The sequence below is a fragment of the Podarcis cretensis genome, assembly GCF_951804945.1.
Source record: "Podarcis cretensis genome assembly, chromosome: 2".
Classification (NCBI taxonomy): Eukaryota; Metazoa; Chordata; class Lepidosauria; order Squamata; family Lacertidae; genus Podarcis; species Podarcis cretensis.
The window spans coordinates 112,265,307-112,287,202 of NC_137171.1; the positions used below are offsets into that span (position 1 = coordinate 112,265,307).

The following is a 21,896-nucleotide window of genomic DNA, read 5'->3' on the forward strand; positions in this document are numbered from 1 at the left end:
CCTTTCCCCAATCTCCCTCCCCATCTCACCCTCTCCCTTTCCTCCCCCTCCCAATATTTCTCCCTCCCCCAATACATTTGTAGAATTCTTTTTACCTTCTGGCAGAATCAATTCAGTGCCAGGTTCTGCAGTGTAGGAATAAGTATCTGCTGCTGACCAAGCCCACAAGAAGCAAAACAGAAGGAGTTTTCAAAGCGACTGGTCCCTGCTGTTCATCTCCTCTTCCTCCCCCTCCCCCGCCTCCTCGTTACTGGCAGCGAACAGTTCCTAGTCAACAGTTTCTGACTCCAGCCCCACCCAGCCTTTAATATCACCCCCCAGCCTGAATCTAGAGATGGCTTCATTTGCCCAAGATCTTCTGCCTTGCTTCAGAGAACAGTGCAACCCTCTCAGGGGCTGAAGGCATTCTTGGGCACGAAGTGTAAAAGAATTTTTAGCATGATTTAAAATCAATCCCACAAAGTAAGTGCAGAACCTCCCAGTGGGGAATGTGGTCACCCTCAATGTGCAGAAGGAGAAACAGCTGCTGAAGTCCCGGTGTCAGTTGGCAACTTGGCTATTGCTGAGTTTGAGACTAACAAGTGACAAGCTTACTTTAGAGAAAATGCTATGGGAAGGAAGGTATTACAGCAAAAGAAAATGCCTGGAGAAAGTTGAAAAGAGCATTGGTTTCTATAATTTTATGGAGCCTCTTCAGGGAGGAATGCAAAAGACAATGAGATTTTAAAAGTAATGAAAGATCTTAATGTTTTAGAGGCAGCCAGTGCAAGGTCTCACAAAAGATGGCAAGCGTTTAGGTGCCCAAAATTTGCTCCATGAAAAATGGCTAAGTAGCACCATGCAGTAAGAATTCACTAATTTTTTGAAAGTGACAAACCTAGCCTACTCATGCACAGCAGAGTCCCTGTTTCTGCCTTCCCCAAACCTGGGAGTCATAAGATTCACACGCCACTTTATTGTAAAACCCTCAGAGCAGTATACAAAAAGATAAAGCAATAAAATCAGATAAAATACAACACTAATTTAAAACATACAAAAGTAAAAATATTAAAGTAGATTATAATTATGTACCTCAACTTTCTAAGCAACCATAATGTTTTTGTTGCTGTTGTTTAGTCGTTTAGTCATGTCCGACTCTTAGTGACCCCATGGACCAGAGCACGCCAGGCACTCCTGTCTTCCACTGCCTCCCGCAGTTTGGTCAAACTCATGCTGGTAGCTTCGAGAACACTATCCAACCATCTCGTCCTCTGTCATCCCCTTCTCCTTGTGCCCTCCATCTTTCCCAACATCAGGGTCTTTTCCAGGGAGTCTTCTCTTCTCATGAGGTGGCCAAAGTATTGGAGCCTCAGCTTCACGATCTGTCCTTCCAGTGAGCACTCAGGGCTGATTTCCTTCAGAATGGAGATGTTTGATCTTCATGGGACTCTCAAGAGTCTCCTCCAGCACCATAATTCAAAAGCATCAATTCTTCAGCAATCAGCCTTCTTTATGGTCCAGCTCTCACTAATGTTTTACGTGGTGCCAAATTTCCTTATACAGACCTATTGTCAGCAGCTGCTACTAAATTTCCTGGATTTCTGGAATTGGAACTGATTTCCTGCAATTGTTATTGTAGTAGTTGATTTGAAGCCAACCGGGAAGCCAGAACTAAAAGGGGTGGGATTTCCTTCCCTGCCTCTCCTTTGTCCTGAATTCCTGTCTGGTTCACCATGAGGACTGTTTATTAAACTGAGCTTCATAAGAATATAAGAACATCAGAATAGCCCGGCTGGGTCAGGCCATGGGCATAAGGAGTCCAGCACCCTGTTTTCACAGCAGCCACCTAGATGCCTGTGGGGAACTCACAAGAGCACTCTGCCTGTCTGCAGTTTCCAGAAACTCAGAAGGAGGCAAAGCACAGACCTCATGGCTAGTAGCTCTCAATAGTCCTCTCCCCCACGAACCTTTCTCGCCCTCTTTTGAAGCCATCCAAGTGGGGAATCATCACTGCCTCCTGGGTGAAAGAGTGCCATACTTTAACCATGCGCTGGATGAAGACGAACTTTGTTTTCTCCTGAATTTTCCAACATTCAGCTTCCATGGATGTTTCCGTGGACTTCTGGTGTTATGAGAGAGGGAGAAATGACCGCTCCCCACTTAAAACGGGGGGCGCCCTTTGCGGGGACGCGTGCAGCCCTGGATCTGGAGTGGCCCCATCAGCATAGGCTTTGCCTTCCCTCAGGTGGGATACCTGGAGGTCCCCGCCTACCCCAGTGAGTTGTCCAATCCCACCTGGGGGAAGCGTTGCCAGGGAAACCAGGCCAGGTAGGGGGAGGGATTACCTGCCCACACAATAGAGGGTGGATCTTAATTGTTAATCCTCACTTGGCTCCAGAGCTTCTCCCACCCTACCCACCCTCAGTTAATGCTTTCTTTTGCAGGTTATCTTTTCTTCATAGGTTTTGCTGGTTAACCTTTCTCCACAGGTATGCGGGCGCTGCTACGATAAGGTCGCTGTTAAAGGGCCGGAAAGGAATTTCCCTGCATTGGCAGGTTTCGCCTTTCCCGTAGCAAAACGTCACAACTTTGGCGGTATCAGGCCTTGGGCGGAATCCTTTAGTCCATCTTCCTCTTTGCGGCGGCGATACCAGGGTTCCCCGTTAAAGGGGTTTTTGAAGGGAGGCTTTGGCCGTACGCCGAAAGGTCGTCATTGCTCTCCCCTGCGGCGGCGTAACGGGGGCGGCTATCTCTGCTTGAACATATGTTCTCCAGAGCCGGCCCATCCCCCCCACACACATTGGATAACCCTGATGCTCCCTAGGTCCCCGGCTGGGGACTAGGGAGGGAGAACGCCCAATGCCTGAGCCAAGGTCTACCCACATTTGAAATTTAATAAAGTTATGGCCAATTTAATCCCATAGCACGTTGTCTAGAGTCGTTATTCCACATGACGGGGGGGACCACTTGGGATCTGGGGACTCCGCCTGTCCACGCAAAACTTCTCTCTCCACTTTCTATGAGGCCCATTCTATCTTGCATAATTATTCTTTTTACCTCTTTTTGGGATTAATCCAGCAGCCAGTTGCTGCAGTTTCTGATGTTGGCAAAGCCTTCAAGAAGCAGAACAGGATGAATTTTTTTTATAATAAATTCTATTAGTTTTCAATTACACTCCAATAATAGCCTCATTATAACAATACCAATTTATAATACAATTATTAATACTAATCGTTCAGATGTGAAATTGTATAATTTAGATAAAGTGGGCCCCCGCATGCTAGATTTGATGGTTTGATGATTTTCTTCATTTCTGCATTCCAAAATCTCATTAGTTTCAATTACATTCTGGTCATAATAATAATCCCTTTACGGGACGCAGGTGGCGCTGTGGGTTAAAGCCTCAGCGCCTAGGACTTGCCGATCGAAAGGTCGGCGGTTCGAATCCCTGCGGCGGGGTGCGCTCCCGCTGCTCGGTCCCAGCGCCTGCCAACCTAGCAGTTCGAAAGCACCTCCGGGTGCAAGTAGATAAATAGGGACCGCTTACCAGCGGGAAGGTAAACGGCGTTTCCGTGTGCGGCTCTGGCTCGCCAGAGCAGCGATGTCACGCTGGCCACATGACCCGGAAGTGTCTCCGGACAGCGCTGGCCCCTGGCCTCTTAAGTGAGATGGGCGCACAACCCCAGAGTCTGTCAAGACTGGCCCGTACGGGCAGGGGTACCTTTACCTTTACCTAATGTGATTTTGAATCATGTGAAACCAGCAGGACTCCAACATTTCAAGAGGGCAAATTGGGATACCCCACACCATCTCACCAGCCCATTGATCACGCCCACCAACACCCACCCCTCCCTTCCCTGCCCACTTCCTTGCTCCCTCCTCCTTCACACTTTTGCTGTCCTCCTCCTCTGTGGCTGCAACCTCTTCCTCCATGGCCATGGCCTCCTCCCCATCCCCGGCCAGCATGGCCTCCCAGAGGCGCTTTGGCACGACCCTTTGATGACCCTTTGATGATCGCCAAAGCCATCCCAGAAGGTGGTCTGGTGCTGAACTGCAGGGTCAGACGCAGCCTTGCTGACTCATGCCAAGGTGCTAGTCTTCATGGTATATTCCAGGATCAAAACAGAAGCTGGGATTGCCTTCTGTGATCCACAATATCCAGCTTAAAATGTGTCAGTTGTGGGGTAAAAGGTAAAAGGTAAAGGACCCCTGGACGGTTAAGTCCAATCAAAGGTGACTATGGGGTTGCGGCGCTCATCTTGCTTTCAGACCAAGGGAGCCGGCATTTGTCCATAGACAGCTTTCTGGGTCATGTGGCCAGCAGGACTAAACCACTTCTGGTGCAGTGGGACACTGTGACGGAAACCAGAGTGCACGGAAATGCCATTTACCTTCCCGTCGCAGAGGTACCTATTTATCTACCCATGCTGGTGTGCTTTCAAACTGCTAGGTTGGCAGGAGCTGGGATGGAGTGACAGGAGCTCACTCCATCGCAGGGATTTGAACTGCTGACCTTCTGATCAGCAAGTCCAAGAGGCTCAGTGGTTTAGACCAGGCACATCCAACTCCCAAGGGACTGCGATCTACTCAAAGTATAAAAAGACTGGTTGTGATCTACCCATTGTCATTGCCAGTAGTTAAGTTGTTATGATTGGGGGGGGGGGGGAGCCAAAGTTGTTGAGCTTCTTTTGGAAAGGATTCGCCAGGTTGGTTTTAGGAGAAGGAGTGCATTAAATCAGTCGCTCAACAGTCACCTCACCTCCTGCCTTCCCAAACTCTGCCACCCAGACAAGAAAATAAATCTCTCAAAGCGGGGGCAGGGCACGTAGCAATTACTTAAGAGCTTTTGCCCACATCAGATGGAAACCACTCTCCCCTCCTTGAGTGGTTCTTACCTCTCCTCAGTTGATGGGCAAGATGGGAGCCTGCCTTGCCCCAGGAAGGCAATAATCAGCTAGGGTTACCAGACGTCCCCATTTCCCAGGGATTTGTAAATAAGTCCCGGGACAAATTCCATCCCCGGAATGTCCCCGGATTTCATCTCATGTCCCTGGGAAACGCAGCAGCGGCAGTCTCGGCAGCCCGGAGCAGTTGGCTCTGGCTGGCTTCAGGAGCTGCTCAGAAGTCCCCATATGATGGTGGTGCAGGGGCTCGAAGATGCAGCTTCCGGGCTGCCTCCACCTTCCCTGACCCCAGCAACTGAGCTGTGAAGGGAGGTTTCATGCTGCCTATCTGAGCAGCCTCCCGACTCCTACTTGCGTGCAAGCAGGAGCGGAGGGGATCTCTCAGCTGTGAAGGGAGGCTTCACGCTGCCTATCAGAGCTTGCTTATAAGCAGGAGGGGGCAGGGATCTCTCAGTTAGGCAACGGGAAGACTCCCTTCCCAGCTGAGGGATCCCCACCCCCTCCTGCAAGAAGGAATGGGATTGGGGCTACTCCAATCGGAAGGGAGGCATCTCGCTGCCTGAGCCTCGCTGCTGCTGCCGCTCTTGGCCCTCCTTCTCCGCCTTCCATCCCTGACCCACCGCACACTGCTTCCCCACCACCATCACCATCAAAGAGCCAACAACTCAGGGGCTGGCCAGGCTCATGGAGAAAGGAGATGGAAGCCTCAGAGGAAGGGGAAACGTGGTGGTTGAGGTCAAGGTGGCGGCAGCCCCTCTGCCACCGCCATCACTGCAGCATCAACATCCCAAACATGTAGTATTGATTGATTGATTGATTGATTGGTCAATCAATCCTGGTCAATATACATATTGGTCAGGACACAAACTGTCAACGATAGATTATTGCATTGTTTCCCAGGACCTGATCCCTTTTGTTGTTGTTGTTGTTTAGTCGTTTAGTCATGTCCGACTCTTCGTGACCCCATGGACCAGAGAACGCCAGGCACTCCTGTCCTCCAATGCCGCCCGCAGCTTGGTCAGACTCATGCTGGTAACCTCGAAAACACTATCCAACCATCTCGTCCTCTGTCGCCCCCTTCTCCTTGTGCCCTCCATCTTTCCCAACATCAGGGTCTTCTCCAGGGAGTCTTCTCTTCTCATGAGGTGGCCAAAGTACTGGAGCCTCAGCTTCACAATCTGTCCTTCCAGTGAGCACTCAGGGCTGATTTCCTTCAGAATGGAGAGGTTTGATCTTCTTGCAGTCCATGGGACTCTCAAGAGTCTCCTCCAGACCATAATTCAAAAGCATCAGTTCTTCAGCAATCAGGCTTCTTTATGGTCCAGCTCTCACTTCCATACATCACTACTGGGAAAACCATAGCTTTAACTATAGGATATCAAAATTCACCATTACAGCAAGAGCTGAAAGTGATCACCTACCTTTATCCCTCGTGTGTGATTTACCCTTTGATCTGCCCAAACCACAACACAGATATCAACCAGATCTAACACCCGGAACAGGCCTCAAGAAAATCAGGTGGAATGGACAAGTGAGCGAGCGGATATCTAACTGGTACAAATCTGAGGAGAGCCACTGTCTCTCAAAAGCAATTATGGAAGGGTACTTAGAAATAGAGGAGAGCGCCCCGAACATGATGACAACATATGAAATGCTTATACAAAAAATTCAAGAGTTTGTTGTAAAACTGAATTCCAAGTCTCCCCACCATAGGAAAACTTCCAGGGAGTGGTTCGATCATGAGTGTATAGCCTCCAAGAAATCATTGATCCACTCCTTCATCTGCCATAAGGATAATCCAACAGAGGATAATAGACAAAAGATGCTTGAAGCCAAAAGAAGTTACAAAAAACTCCTGACACAAAAGAAAAGGTACGCAATGAAGTTATTATGGCAGCAACTGATAGAGGCCTCGAAATCAAGTAACTCATCATTATTCTGGAGAATAGTAGCTGTACAGCCGGATAGGGGCCTATCACAACTATCCTGCTGCATATCAATGAAAGCCTGGGAAACACACTTCCATAATCTTTACGAGGAATCTAGCGATGAGTCCTATGCATTAGACATACCAGAAGATCAGATACAGCCATGGCCAGCAGTCTCAATAACAGAGACTCGCCTGCTGATTGACCAACTAAAGAACGGGAAAGCCCCCGGAGTTGACTGTATACCAGTGGCAGTTTTTAAATCCAGTGCGAACTGGTGGGCCCCCTTGCTAGCCTCTCTGTTCACATATATAGATAGAACTGCACAGATTCCATACGACTGGGGGACTTCCATCATTATTCCCATATGCAAAAAAGGCTTGAGGGACGATCCCTCCAACTATAGACCTATAAGCCTCCTGAATATAATAAGTAAATTATACGCTAAACACCTCAGCGAGAAACTGTGTGAATGGATAGAAAGAGTGAAGATTCTTGATGATGCACAGGCAGGATTTAGACAGGGGAGATCCACAATGGATCACTGCCTGATCTTACAGCACCTAGCTGAGAAATACACGTCGCACCACAATCACCACCTATTCGCAGCATTTGTAGATTTCAAAGCAGCCTTTGACTCCATCCCAAGAACCCGATTCTGGGACAAACTCAACAAATCATCCATAGACCGACGTCTGCTGCTACTAATATACAAACTGTACAACAACACACGACTTCGTATAAGATGCAGCCAAGAAGGTCAACTCTCTAATTTCATTAGAACAACAAAGGGAGTTAAACAAGGATGCATTTTGCCCCCCTTTTTGTTCAACATCTATATAAACTCCCTAATAGACTACCTACAAGGAGCGGATACACACGCCCCAAAATTAGCAGACAAAAAACTGCCTATCTTACTCTATGCAGACGGTGCGGTTATATTGTCCCAGACTCAGATGGGCCTCAAAAGAGCTCTTAACAGCTTATCCCAATATTGTAGAGAAGAGAAACTAGCAGTGAACTACCAAAAAACAAAAATCATGGTTTTCTCTAACAAAAGAAAAATATACAGATGGAATTTAAACAATCAGGAGATTGAACAAGTGACATGCTTTAAATATCTAGGAGTTATATTCCAAGCATCAAGGAGGAAGACTGCCCACATAAATTACAGCTCCTCTACAGCACAAAAAAGTACAACAGCAATCCTAAGATTCCATCGTACAACGGGAGGAAATTTCATTCCTGCTACAATTAAACTATTCGTTGCAAAACCAACAGCACAAATACTATACGGCGCACCACTCATCTCCCTCTCTAATCTAGACCCATATGAAAAGATACAATCAGGTTTCCTTAGATCACTCCTGCAAACACCTAAATGTGTCCCAAACGCCGCCCTACGACTGGAAGCGGGCTTATACAGCTGTCAGAGCTGCCTCCAGGTCCCAGCTCACAGAGGACCAACGCTAGGCTGTAATTATGTACAAAAGTCTTTATTGAGATTCAGTTTCCATTTTAAAGCCGCAGCGTGCAGCTCTACGTCTCGACCTTAGACCGGCGAAGTCCCGTCTGAGTCTCCTCCCCTTCCACACCAGTTTAAGACCCTCGCCTTGCTCCACCTCTTCCTAAGTTCCTTTCTCCTCTGGGCCCTCCTGCCCGCTAGGGTCTCATCCTTCCTGGACTCCTCTGACGCTGACCCTGACGATTCTTGCCCTTCCTTCCGGCGGGCTTTAGGACCTGGTTCCCTATCCGGGCTACCTTCTGTGCCGCTCGCCTGTACCTTTGAACTTGGCTCGCGCGCCCAGCCTGCCACTTTCCTCTTGACCGTTAACTCGCTCTCCGATGGAGGCGTGGTCAACCCTGACTCATCTTCTCTCGCTGGTGGTGCATATGTGGGCTCTGACACCTGGGACTCCTCCCCCCCACTACGCTCTGGTGGGGAAGCTGGTCCTGATTTCCAACTGCTGCTCTGGGAGTCCCCGCTGGCCCCTTGCTTCTGGGGTGTCCCCCTTGGGTCGCCCCTTGCCCTGCCCATTGGCGCCCCCTTCTGTGAATCTTCCGATTCGCTGGAGAGGCTCATGGAATCTATCGGGCTGCTGTCATATTCTCCTACGCTGCCCTCGGATTGCTCCCCCTCGCTCTCCATCTCCTCTCCTCCCTGCGCTCCCGCTGAGTCCCTGACAACAGCATTAAAGCCAAAGTATGGATAAGAACCTTATGCACTTGGCTAAGACTTAACAACTCGCCGGTTGGACTACTTTCCCTGATGCTTCGTGACAAATTCCAATCTAGTTGGTTGAAGGGCACTCTCAGAAAACTGGCCACATATGGTCTCTCCCCAGAGTATTTATTAAGTTTAGAAAGGGGAAGGGCCAAGAACATAATCAAAGAAACACTCAGGGTCATTGAAGTCCAAAATGACTTTAATCAACTCCCGATAACTTATAAACTTCTATACAATCCCCAAAGGCCCCATCTAGCAAAGTTCTAGACAACGCTAAACACCGATGGGCATTTTCCAGGGCCCGCTTTAACGCTCTCCCTTCAGCTCTTCTAGAGGGAAGATATAATAAAATACTGATCGAACAAAGATTATGTCCCTGTAACAACAACGAAATCGAAACCATTGGGCATGTCATCTTATACTGCCCATTATATCGAGACTCAAGAAAAGAGCTGATTGAACCGATTCTGAGGAAAATACCTCGCAGTACAGACAACACCTATATCAGACACCTCTTAGCTGACAAAGAGCCCGAAATTAACAAGTCTTTGGCAAAGTACTGTTACATTGCAACAAGAATAAGACGAGCAATGATGTCAACAACGGAGTTCAAATTGTAAACATCAAAGGAACGATAATAAACAGTAGTGACACCTGAATTGAATTTTAAAACCTTAAAAGTCGAAACCTGGCCATAAATATAAGCACCAATTCTGTGAATTGGCCATATTTCTACTGTTATTTGTAGCACAATACTACTTTTAATGTCATATTTTTTATAAATTGCTTTCTGGTCACTGACCGTATTAAAGATATTTGATTTGATTGATTGATTGATTGATTGATTGATTGATTGATTGATTGTGTCCCCAGATTCATTGGGGGAAAATCTGGTAACCTTACTTTAAGCTCCTGGTTGTTCCTTTGACAATTCCCCAATAAATGTTATTGTTTCTGGAAAAGCAAGAATGGAAATGTGTGATTTTAATTAGAGAAGGGGTGGGGTTGGGGAGAGCTTCCAAAACTTCCCCCACTAGCTGTGTCTCTTTTTCATATCACCCTTCCTCCTTTCTTCTTCGTCTTCGCTGTGGGTTACCAGTGAGTCTGACGAATAACACAAAATAAAGACTCCCTCTGCAAATTACCCAAGCTATTTTCAGAAAACAAAACTGAGGAATAATGTTGTTGAATATTCTCGGGAGGGGGGAGGGACAATACTCCAAACCTGGCCCCCACAGTGACCCAGAGCTAGCCCCGTTCCAGGGCATTGTGGGGAAGAATCAGCAGCTGCACAGAAAGGCTGAGAACATTTGGAGAACATTGTTCAAGGCGACTTTAGGTTTAAGGGAGGGAAGGTGCAATACAGAACATGATCAAAGCATCTTTTCTGAGAAATTTCTTCTCAGATCCATATCTGAGCTGCTTATCAACACCCACAATGTGTCAGTTAGCTAACTGCACACCTGATATCCTCTTATTTTTTTAATTTGCTTGCAGCACTTAACCGTACAAAAGTCAAGGTTTATTCTAAGCATTTTCTCCCTACTGCACAAGCAGCCATTGCAGAGCCCACCCTTGAACATTTCAAAACAAAAAAAAGAACATGGAAGATAAAATAAGATTTGGGGGGAGGGGTGGATAACAGAGAAAGAAAGAAAGAAAGAAAGAAAGAAAGAAAGAAAGAAAGAAAGAAAGAAAGGAAGGAAGGAAAATAGGGGAAATGGAGGATTGAGATGACCAAGAGAAATAGAAGTGCCTTCAAAAGAATGGAAGAGCAAGCAGATGGCACCCCCTCCTAATTACTTAATTACCTAATTACCTCCTAATTATCTCCCTTTCTTAATCTATAGTTGCATACTGAGACTCCCTTCCCCCACAAAGCATAATTCGGAAGCCAGATTGACCAGTCGTGAGGGATGATGGGGGTTGTAGACCAGGAACATCCCCACTTCTCCTCTACAGGAAATAATGCATAGTGGTACCTCAGGTTAAGAACTTAATTCGTTCTGGAGGTCTGTTCTTAACCTGAAACTGTTCTTAACCTGAGGTACCACTTTAGATAATGGGGCCTCCTGCTGCCGCCGCCGCACGATTTCTGTTCTCATCCTGAAGCAAAGTTCTTAGCCCAAGGTACTATTTCTGGGTTAGCAGAGTCTGTAACCTGAAGTGTCTGTAACCCAAGATACCACTGTAATAAAATATAAATATGTCCTTTATTACATTTATAATGCAGCACTGCCCAACCTTCTGTTTCTCTTTACAGTGGTACCTCAGCTTACAAACACTTCAGGTTACAAACTCCGCTAACCAGGAAGTAGTACCTCAGGTGGAGAACTTTACCTCAGGATGAGAACGGAAATTGCGCGCTGGTGGCGCGGCAGCAGCGGGAGGCCCTATTAGCTAAAGTGGTACCTCATGTTAAGAACAGTTTCAGGTTAAGAACAGACCTCCAGAATGAAATAAGTTCTTAACCCAAGGTACCACTTTATTTCTAAAACAAGCGCACAGCAGTCTTGGCATTTGTTGAAAAGCTTCTTACGGATGCCAGTATGACATGGGTTGAATTATACCTTGGAGCATAAGCACGCAATGAATGTTGGAACAGCTTGCATCCTGCCTAGGCAAGTCCAAATGGTTTTTCCTTGTAGCCCCCACTTCAGCTCCTACAAACTCCTGGGGCTTGGTAACCAAGATTATTATTTTTACCCTTCTCATCTTTATATTCGGGGCCTGTGAGAATTTGAACTCCTGCCTGACATCAGGGGCAGATTTAGGGGAGCACAAAGCCTTGGGGGTGCAGCAGAGGCCACCACAACTATTTTGTAGTATGGAGGGCAAGGGACGCCAAATTCTGAGGCCCCAAGATATTCCCCATTGCCGCCATTCCATGCAGACAGTGCTCACATTCATGAGGAATCTTGGACAAGTCCATTTGTCCTTTGCCTCTCTTTTGCTGGGTGGCTGCAGCCATTTCAGGAATAAAACCATGACACATGGTATGTGTTTTTCTTCTTGTTTACCACTGCAGTGCAGGGAACGGAAGGCGGGGGGGCCTTCCCCTTTTCCCCACAGCTGCAATTTCCTGCCCTGCCTTTGCTGATTCTGAGGTCTTGGGCTGAGTGTTCAGACTGTGAGACCGCCATGACCATGACTTGTTTGAGAAACTTGGAGACCGAGAGGGAGAGGCAGAAAACATCTTAAGGGCCTTGTGGAAACGAAACTTAAACAAGAAACTTTAAAACAAAACTTTAAGAATTTGTAAAGTACTTAGAACTGCTAAAAACAGGAACGAGGTGCAGGGGGGAGTTAAATGACTCCCCCCAAATCCCAAGTCCCCACTACAACCTCTAAAAAGTAGTCTATAAAACTGTAGCAATAAGTGGATACCAGGTATTATACCGTTTCCTGAGACTATCCAATATAGCAGCAAATAATCGCCAAAATTCAGCAGTTTGACCCATTTCCTTGGTTCCAATGGCTAATGACTTCTCTGCAAGAGGGGAACCCAGGGCTTCCCCTGCCTCCACAATCCCTGAGGCATAGAGTCACATACACCTCCCCCCTCCCCAGAGAGTGGGGGAAAGATAACAATGGACCAGACAGATATCCCTTGATGGAGTTTGCTGAAGCCAGGTGTTCACAAAGCCCATCTTCAGGAAAGCCCTGAGGGCAAGGATAGGTGTAAATAGTTTTATTCTTCTCTTGGTGATGGGTACTTAGTATGGGGATGAGGGACCAACTCCCTTCTCTTGCAGGGGCCCAATTAGTGCCATTGCCTTCCGTTAAGAGTTTGGGTGTAATCCTTGACGCCTCCCTTTCCATGTAGGCGCAGGTTACAGCAACAGCCAAGGCGACATTTTTCCACCTTCGCCTCATCAAGCAGTTGGCCCCTTACCTTTCCTGCCCCGACCTGGCCACAGTGATCCATGCGACGGTCACCTCCAGGCTTGACTACTGTAATTCGCTCTATGCGGGGCTGCCCTTGAAGCTGTCCCAGAAACTCCACCGGGTGCAGAATGCTGCAGCGAGGCTCCTCACGGGGTCTCTGCCATGGGAGCATATTCACCCAGTGCTTTTCAAGCTGCACTGGCTCCCGGTGGAGTACAGGGTCAGATTTAAGGTGCTGCTTTTGACCTTTAAAGCCCTCCACGGCCTAGGACCCTCGTACCTACAGGATCGCCTCTCCCGGTCTGCCCCACGGAGAGCCTCAAGGTCTATAAATAGCGACACCCTAGTGGTCCTGGGCGCTAAGGAAGTTAGATTGGCTTCGACCAGAGCCAGGGCCTTTTCAACACTGGCTCCAGCCTGGGGGAACGTTGTAATCATTCAACTTGTTTTTATTATTGCTTGTTAGCCGCCCTGAGCACGGCCTTGGCTGGGGAGGGCGGGGTATAAATAAAAATTATTATTATTATTATTATTATTATTATTATTATTATCTTAATTCCTTTTCAAACAACTAACCATCAATTGATTCCTCCAACAAATCCGCCCCTCTTCCTCTCTCAGCAACACCAACGAGAAATCTCTGCAGCCCTTCAGGTGATTTCTAGACACGTGTGAGAAAAAGTCTCCCAGCCCCCACCCCAAAAAAATCTTCGGTAGGGAGAGAGAGAGAAAAGGGGGGAGAGAAGGGGGGAATAAAAGGTTTGCTGAGGGGTCAAGAGGCGAGGAATTGGAGTCTGGTCCTGCCACAGGTTGGGGAGAAGGAGGGGGGAGGCCGTCCCCAGTCTGAAAACACTGCGCTCCTCTTCCCTCCTCCTTCGCCATCCCCTCCCACCGCTACTGTATCTCAGAGCAGCTTGTTATTGTTCCTGAGGAAGACCAAGAAGAGGTGGGGAAGGGATAAGAGACACCTTTCTCTCCCCTCCCCCTTGACGCGCAGCATAAATCAATAATGCAGAGTTTTAAAGAATAAGAGCTTTACTGGGTTAAAATAAACTTCTTTATAAACAACATGGTTCCAAACAGTTTGACTCAGATTACATACTGACTCTGCTCACAGCTGAGGCAGACAGACTCTGACTGAAATCTTACAGAGAGCACAAAGAGAAACTGGCTGCTAAGTTACATGTCAGAGTGACTCAACAGTTAGCAGTTAGGCCTGAATAACTTTAGCCGGGACAGAACTGAAGCTGGGACAGAACTGAACAGCAAACAGCTCAGCCGGCCTGTTTTTATAGGCAGCCGGCTGTCAACATTGTAGCAACAACAACCCAAGGTTTCCCGCCTAAAGTGGACCTGAGTGAAAACTATATACACGATACTCCTTTTGGCCAGGGTGAGAACTTCAATACATAACACCCCTCCCCACCGAGATAAGGCATTAGTTATAATCATAGTGGTTCCATTACATACAGCAATACCCTTATTGGTTTCAGTAAGGCACATAAGCATATTAATTGACCCTATTCACCATACAGCTTTACATGTGCAGTTTGTCCAGTGAATATAGTCTTTTAAATATGCTGGGCACTTGGAAACCCTGCTGGATCACCGAGGGCCAGTACCAGAGTCCGGGTGGCCTTGCGGATTTCCTGGGTGGAGAGTTCAGCAGCTTCTGAGGCCACGGCCTCCTCAATAGCTTTCTGCAGCGTGAGGTCTGGCTTGGCGGGGAGACGATTCAATCCATCAGGGCATCGTCTAAGTCTCGGAACTCGGAGTGCATTGCAGCCTGTCGGAGGGCAGCAGTGTAGTTGTTAATTGACTCCCCCTCTGCCTGGTTCCGGTAGTAGAACACATGGCGGGCAGCAATCTTGGATGGCTTTGGTGTGTAGTGGTTGTGGATCTTCTCACTTCGGGGCCACAAAGGCTGAGGAAGAGGCCCCGCTTCTGCTCTACAGACCCTCTTGTAAGCTCATTTGCTTGGAGGGAGCAGTCAAACCGAGCGAGGTAGGAGTCCCAAGATTCAGAGGATGGGGCAAACGGCGGTAGAGGCACGAGTGAAACCATGGTTCCTATGCCGACATGGAGGGCGATGGATGGAACGCAGTGCTCTAACCAGAACAGTCAGCTCTGAATTGGTTCTGCTCCGTGATTTCGCTCCGTGTTTCAGCTCCGTGTTCAGCTCATCTCAGAGGGTAGCTGCGTCTGGCTGTGCTCTGATGTCCATCAATCCCACCTTCGTCCCCAGTGTTAAATAGTGGGTAGACATAGCAGACAACGCAGCGATATCTCCAAAGCAGTTCTTTATTTGTAAGCTGGGACAGAACTGAACAGCAAACAGCCGGCCTGCTTTTATAGTCAAGGAGACATCTCTCTCCCAACATCTCTCTCCCAACATTGCCCAGGAAACCACAAATCTGCACCACACTCAAAATCTGGACCACCCAAGGAAATCAAGTGAGGTTTTTCCTCCACCAACACCCACAGATTCAATTGCTAGGGTGGATAGCCCAATCTCTCTCCTCTGTCGTGGAGGCTACAGGGTTCTGCATTCCTCATGGAGTATGATCTGCCGGAGTTAGAATCCTGTGTTGTTTCACATTTAGCAACTGGTTTGCTGCAGATCCAGGGTTCTTCACTTGCACTGCTGGCGCTAGCAACACCCTGATGGTTTAAGTAAGCATATGTTCCTCCTCCCCGAATTTTAAACCTAAAAAGCAATAGAAGGTAGAAATAGTATCCCTGAGAACAAGTATAAGACCATGCCACAGAAAAGAGACCCCCAGCATATGTGCAGGAAGACCTGGAAGCTAATTTTCACCTGAAGAATACTGCAGAAGACAGATTCATTCATATTAATTTAATACATTTAAATTTAAGATTACCTAAACTTGGCTCCCCTTCATGGATCACTTCCTTGCCATGGCAAAGGGGTTGAAGAACTCAGAGAAGCTATGAACTATGCCAAGCAGGGCACCCAAGATGGACAGGTCATAGTGGAGAGTTTTGACCAAACGTGATCCACCTGGAGAAGGAACCGGCAAGCCACCCCAGTATCCCTGCCAAGAAAACTCCATGGACAGAGACAACAGACATATAAAAGTTATGACACTGGAAGATGAGCCCCTCAGGTCGGACGGCGTCCAACATGCTACTGGGGAAGAGCGGAGGACAAGTACAAGTAGATTCAGAGCTGATGAAGCAGCTGGGCTAAAGCCGAAAGGTCACTCAGTTGCGGATATGCCTGGAAGCTAAAGGAAAGTCCAATGCTGTAAAGAAAAATATTGCATAGGAACCTGGAATGTAAGAACCATGAACCTTGGTAAGTTAAAAGGTAAAGGTAAAGGTACCCCTGTCCGTACGGGCCAGTCTTGACAGACTCTGGGGTTGTGCGCCCATCTCACTTAAGAGGCCAGGGGCCAGCGCTGTCCGGAGACACTTCCGGGTCACGTGGCCAGCGTGACATCGCTGCTCTGGCGAGCCAGAGCCGCAAACGGAAACGCCGTTTACCTTCCCGCTGGTAAGCGGTCCCTATTTATCTACTTGCACCCGGGGGTGCTTTCGAACTGCTAGGTTGGCAGGCGCTGGGACCGAGCAGCGGGAGCGCACCCCGCCACAGGGATTCGAACCGCCGACCTTTCGATTGGCAAGTCCTAGGCGCTGAGGCTTTAACCCACAGCGCCACCTGGGCCCCTTAGAGTTTATTTGATACTTACCAAAAGGGTGGAGGGGAGTCCAAGGCTTGGTTGAGCCCAAAATATGGTGATTTTTCTTTTTTTGTATAATTTGGGGAGGGGATATAATAAACTATGCAAATGAATTATATCTATACTTATATGTATACTGATATGTTTATTGGTATGCTTATTTGTGTATTTTTTATTTATACGGATATGTGGGGTTTTTTTGCATAATTTGAATAAAAATGTACATAAAAAAAACACAGATACAATCTAAATCAAATCCCTTATGAATACACAGTGGAAGTGAGGAACAGGTTTAAGGATTTAGATTTGGCGGACAGAGTGCCCGAAGAACTATGGGTGGAGGCTCGCAACATTATACAGGAGGCAGCAACGAAAACCATCCCAATGAAAAGGAAATGCAAGAAAGCAAAGTGGCTGTCCAACGAGGCCTTACAAATAGCAGGGGAGAGAAGGCAAGCAAAATGCGAGGGAGATAGAGAAAGATACAGGAAATTGAATGCAGATTTCCCAAAAAATAGCAAGGAGAGATAAGAAGGCCTTCTTAAATGAGCAATGCAAAGAAATAGAGGAAAACAACAGAATGGGAAGAACCAGAGAACTGTTCAAGAAAATTGGAGATATGAAAGCAACATTTCATACAAAGATTACCATAATAAAGGACAAAAGTGGTAAGGACCTAACAGAAGCAGAAGACATCAAGAAGAGGTAGCAAGAATACACAGAGGAATTATACCAGAAAGAAACGGATGGCTCGTACACCCCAGGTACATCCTGGAGAGTGAAGTCAAATGGGCCTTAGAAAGCACTGCAAATAACAAGGCCAGTGGAAGTGATGGTATTCCAGCTGAACTATTTAAAATTTTAAAAGATGATGCTGTTAAGGTGCTACACTCAATATGCCAACAAGTTTGGAAAACTCAGCAGTGGCCAGAGGGTTGGAGAAGTTCAGTCTACATCCCAATCCCAAAGAATGCTGCAACTACCACACAATTGCACTCATTTCACACGCTAGCAAGGTTATGCTTAAAATTCTACAGGGAAGGCTCAAGCAGTATGTGGACCGAGAACTCCCAGAAGTGCAAGCTGGATTTAGAAGAGGCAGAGGAACCAGAGACCAAATTGCAAACATGCACTGGATTATGGAGAAAGCTAGAGAGTTCCAGAAAGACATCTACTTCTGCTTCATTGACTATGCAAAAGCCTTTGACTGTGTCGACAACAGCAAACTATGGCAAGTTCTTAAAGAAATGGGAGTGCCTGATCACCTCATCTGTCTCCTGAGAAATATCTATGTGTGACAAGAAGATACAGTTAGAACTGGATATAGAACAACTGATTGGTTCAAAATTGGGAAAGGAGTATGACAAGGCTGTATATTGTCTCCCTGCTTATTTAACTTATATGCAGAATTCATCATGCGAAAGGCTGGGCTGGATGAATCCCTAGCCGGAATTAAGATTGCCGGAAGAAATATCAACAACCTCAGATATGCAGATGACACAACATTGATGGCAGAAAGTGAGGAGGAATTAAAGAACCTGCAGCAGAGATCATAGAATTTTTGCCTGAAAGCCATCTAGCTTTGGCAGGAAAGAACCTTTTAATGAGGGTGAAAGAAGAGAGCGCAAAATATGGGTTGAAGCTCAACATCAAAAAAACGAAGATCATGGCCACTGGGCCCATCACCTCCTGGCAAATAGAAGGGGAAGAAATGAAGGCAGTGAGAAATTTTACTTTCTTGGGCTCCATGATCACTGCATATGGTGAGAGCAGACACGAAATTAAAAGATGCCTGCTTCTTGGGAGAAAAGCAATGACAAACCTTGACAGCATCTTAAAAAGCAGAGACATCACCTTGCCAACAAAGGTCCGTATAGTTAAGGCTATGGTTTTCCCAGTAGTGATGTATGGAAGTGAGAGCTGGACCATAAAGAAGCCTGATTGCTGAAGAACTGATGCTTTTGAATTATGGTCTGGAGGAGACTCTTGAGAGTCCCATGGACTGCAAGAAGATCAAACCTATCCATTCTTAAGGAAATCAGCCCTGAGTGCTCACTGGAAGGACAGATCCTGAAGCTGAGACTCCAACACTTTGGCCACCTCATGAGAAGAGAAGACTCCCTGGAAAAGACCCTGATGTTGGGAAAGATGGAGGGCACAAGGAGAAGGGGATGACAGAGGATGAGATGGTTGGATAGTGTTCTTGAAGCTATGAACATGAGTTTGACCAAACTGCGGGAGGCAGTGGAAGACAGGAGTGCCTGGCGTGCTCTGGTCCATGGGGTCATGAAGAGTCAGACATGACTAAACAACAACAAATCTTGGCTCAGGACCGCAGCAAATGGTATAAAAGCCCCTGATTTCAGAAGAAGAGTGGCGATCTTGACATGAACCATTCTGGAGCATGAAGATGGGCTTTGAGCCTAACTAAAGGACCGTCAGCCAGCCTGAAGAAACGGAGATATCCAGTGGCTGGAGGGGACATGCAGATGAGCCTTTTATATCCCTATATCTCTGCTTATTATTCCTTTGCTTAAAATCTTTACTTATTGTCTATAGTGGTATCTCGGGTTACATATGCTTCAGGTTACATACGCTTCAGGTTACAGACCCTGCTAACCCAGAAATATTACCTCGGGTTAAGAACTTTGCTTCAGGATGAGAACAGAAATCATGCTCCAGAGGTGAGGCAGCAGCAGGAGGCCCCATTAGCTGAAGTTGTGCTTCAGGTTAAGAACAGTTTCAGGTTAAGAACGGACCTCTGGAACGAATTAAGTTCTTAAACCGAGGTACCACTGTAAAGGATCTCTTCGCTCAATGGTCTGTCAGTCCTTCATCCAGTGAGATCCAAAGAACCTGTTTTCCCTTGCCTAGGGGCTGCCCCCAGCTGGGATGGCTATTGAGCAAGGCAGCAGGCTGAGAGGGTATTGGCTCCACGCATGCCCTCGCAACTGGCAAGGCATAGCTTTGGGTGGCATATATTAAGCTTTATGTGTAAACCAAGATGGATGTAATGATTGTATTGTTCATGTGAGCTGATGTTTTGCAGGGGGTTAAAATTTCCCCTTCCTTTTGTCTCTTCCCCCAAGGGTGAAACTAGGCAGTATTTCAAAGACCCAGTTTGGCACCCCACCACCAAGCATATTTGCATACATACACACAAACACACACACAAACACACTCAGGCTGGAAGACTCAATGGCACCCCTCTGGAGGCTTCACCTGGCACAAATTCCTGCCTAGCCCCACCCCACCCCATAGCCATGTCTCTGCCCTCCCACCTTAATATATTCACAACTTAAAACACACACACACACACACACACACACACACATATATATATATATATATATATATATATAAGATTTTTTTTCCAAAAGCAAAACATTCTTCATAGCCCGGACATTCAAATGGCTGGTTCTGCCAAATTTCCAGTTTCTGTACTTTGGCATTTGTTTCTTGGCACACAACAGGGAAAAAAAAGATCTCACCAGTTATTGAAAATGGTGTCATTGATCCATTTCCAAGGCTTCTGGTCATCCATTCTTTGGAGACCAATCCAGTGGTCAGCAGGACCTTTGTATCGTCTCAAGAAGCTCTTAATAAAGAAAAGAAGTGTGAATACATTTTCAACCCTCATCCAAGTGTAGAATCAACTCCATTTAAGGCTTCAGACTGTGCTCTGTATCTTTCCACTCACCATCTCCTCTTGGGAGTCAATCACGACCAAAGAGGCATTGAAAGAGGCACAGTAATTCTGGCTAGAAGTCCAGTTTCCTTCACTCTCTGAAAAATAGTAGCATTTCCTTCGGTAGCCAATCCAGCCGTCCGGACAGTACTCAGCTGGAGTGGAAGGAGAAGGTAGGGCGGTAGGCAATACTTCAGAACTTCCCCCTATTGATAAGAAGAGTATCAGAAAGTGAGACAGATTACTATCTATATCTTATAAATAGTCCTACCAAAAATAAAGGTCAGGCAGCGTACTCCGCTCATCACCATCATCTTATTCATATGCTGCCTTTTTACAAAAACAATCCTGCTTAAAGCAGCTCACAACAAAGAAAAAGGAAATACATCTCAAAATCAGGCATTTCATAACCATATATCAAAACAACATAACTGCAAATATAGCACACAAAAACATTGCATGAAGAACTCATCATCTCCAGGTTGACAGTCTTTCAGAGCCACTGCTAGTCAGATCACAAGTCGGTTGGGGCTGATGATATTTGTAACCAAACAACATCTAGAGGACATCTCATTGGTTGCCTGGGAAGACAGTACTCGGCAAGAGGGACCAAAGGTTATAGAGCAAATGATCTGCATGCAAACTATTTCTGGTTCCACCCACAGCGTCTCCAGGTAGAGATCCCTGTTGGAAACCCTGGGCAGCCACTGCCAGGCAGTGTAGACTCAGTAGGAGCCAAGGTGATGTTCAGATCGTGGGAGTCGTAGACCAACAGTGTCTAGAGGGCACCCAATGGGCTACTTCCAGAGACAACACTGGCGAAATGGACTAAAAGTCTTGACTCGGGATAAGGGTGCTTCCTCTGCATGAGGAACAGATTGGGTAAATTAGGGTAGGAGGGAGTGCAGCAAACCTAGGGCCCATCTCTGTCCACAAGCCCAGGAGGCTGCAGAACATGGAGCAGCTTCTCCCATGGCTGCCACACATCCAAAGCCAGTCAGGTCCCTGCACCTGATTCCTCATAAGAGTTGACTCTCATAAGAGTTGACTCTCCCTGAGAGGAGCATTGGATCAGAATTGTGTCCTGCCATGACAGAAAACATTTACAAGAAAGCATAAGGAAACTCAGGGAAACCTGAAGGACCTGTCAGATTCTTAAGTAAGATGATGGGTGGATAACATCAGTGTGCAATTTAGTCACCAGGTGGCACTGGACTTAATCTTATGTGCTAGGAAGCTTGTAGCTGTTTTTGTTCAGATATTATTTTGTAATAGCTTCAGCTACAGATATAAATAATATTCATGTTCCTTCTGGTTTAGGAGAGATAATAAAGTTATCATCTAGCTTCCTTACTAATCTGCCTTACCATCTTAAGCCTATATATACATATACATATACATACATACATACATACATACATACATACCGGTACATATCTTTATTAAACATCACCAGTGCAACACATTATACCAAATATAATACATACAATACATATACTTAAGCCTACTTATTTGGAAATAAGCGCAATGGTTTTTTATTCTGAGCAAGCACACTTATGGTTTGTTTGTTGATATCCT

General features: G+C 46.7%; 2 protein-coding genes and 1 long non-coding RNA gene across 3 annotated transcripts in view; 1 reads left to right on the forward strand and 2 right to left on the reverse strand.

Moving 5' to 3' along the window:
* The window catches only part of LOC307209007 (C-type lectin domain family 2 member E-like), a 52,674-nt gene extending 51,385 nt beyond the window's left edge, over positions 1–1,289 (reverse strand). Inside the window, 1 exon segment of the mRNA XM_079964083.1 lies at positions 1,072–1,289. The gene's annotated coding sequence lies outside the window, so the exon portion shown is untranslated.
* Positions 1–21,896, reverse strand: part of LOC307208849 (C-type lectin domain family 2 member D-like) — a 54,251-nt gene that overhangs the window by 25,022 nt on the left and 7,333 nt on the right. Inside the window, exons 4-6 of the mRNA XM_079963850.1 lie at positions 20,331–20,524; positions 20,122–20,228; positions 15,533–15,633 (exon numbers count right to left, since the gene is read on the reverse strand). Coding sequence (XP_079819976.1) covers positions 15,533–15,633; positions 20,122–20,228; positions 20,331–20,524 — 402 coding nt within the window. The remainder of the gene's footprint in view (positions 1–15,532; positions 15,634–20,121; positions 20,229–20,330; positions 20,525–21,896) is intronic.
* Positions 1–21,896, forward strand: part of LOC307209161 — a 40,915-nt gene that overhangs the window by 12,448 nt on the left and 6,571 nt on the right. The window lies entirely within an intron of this gene.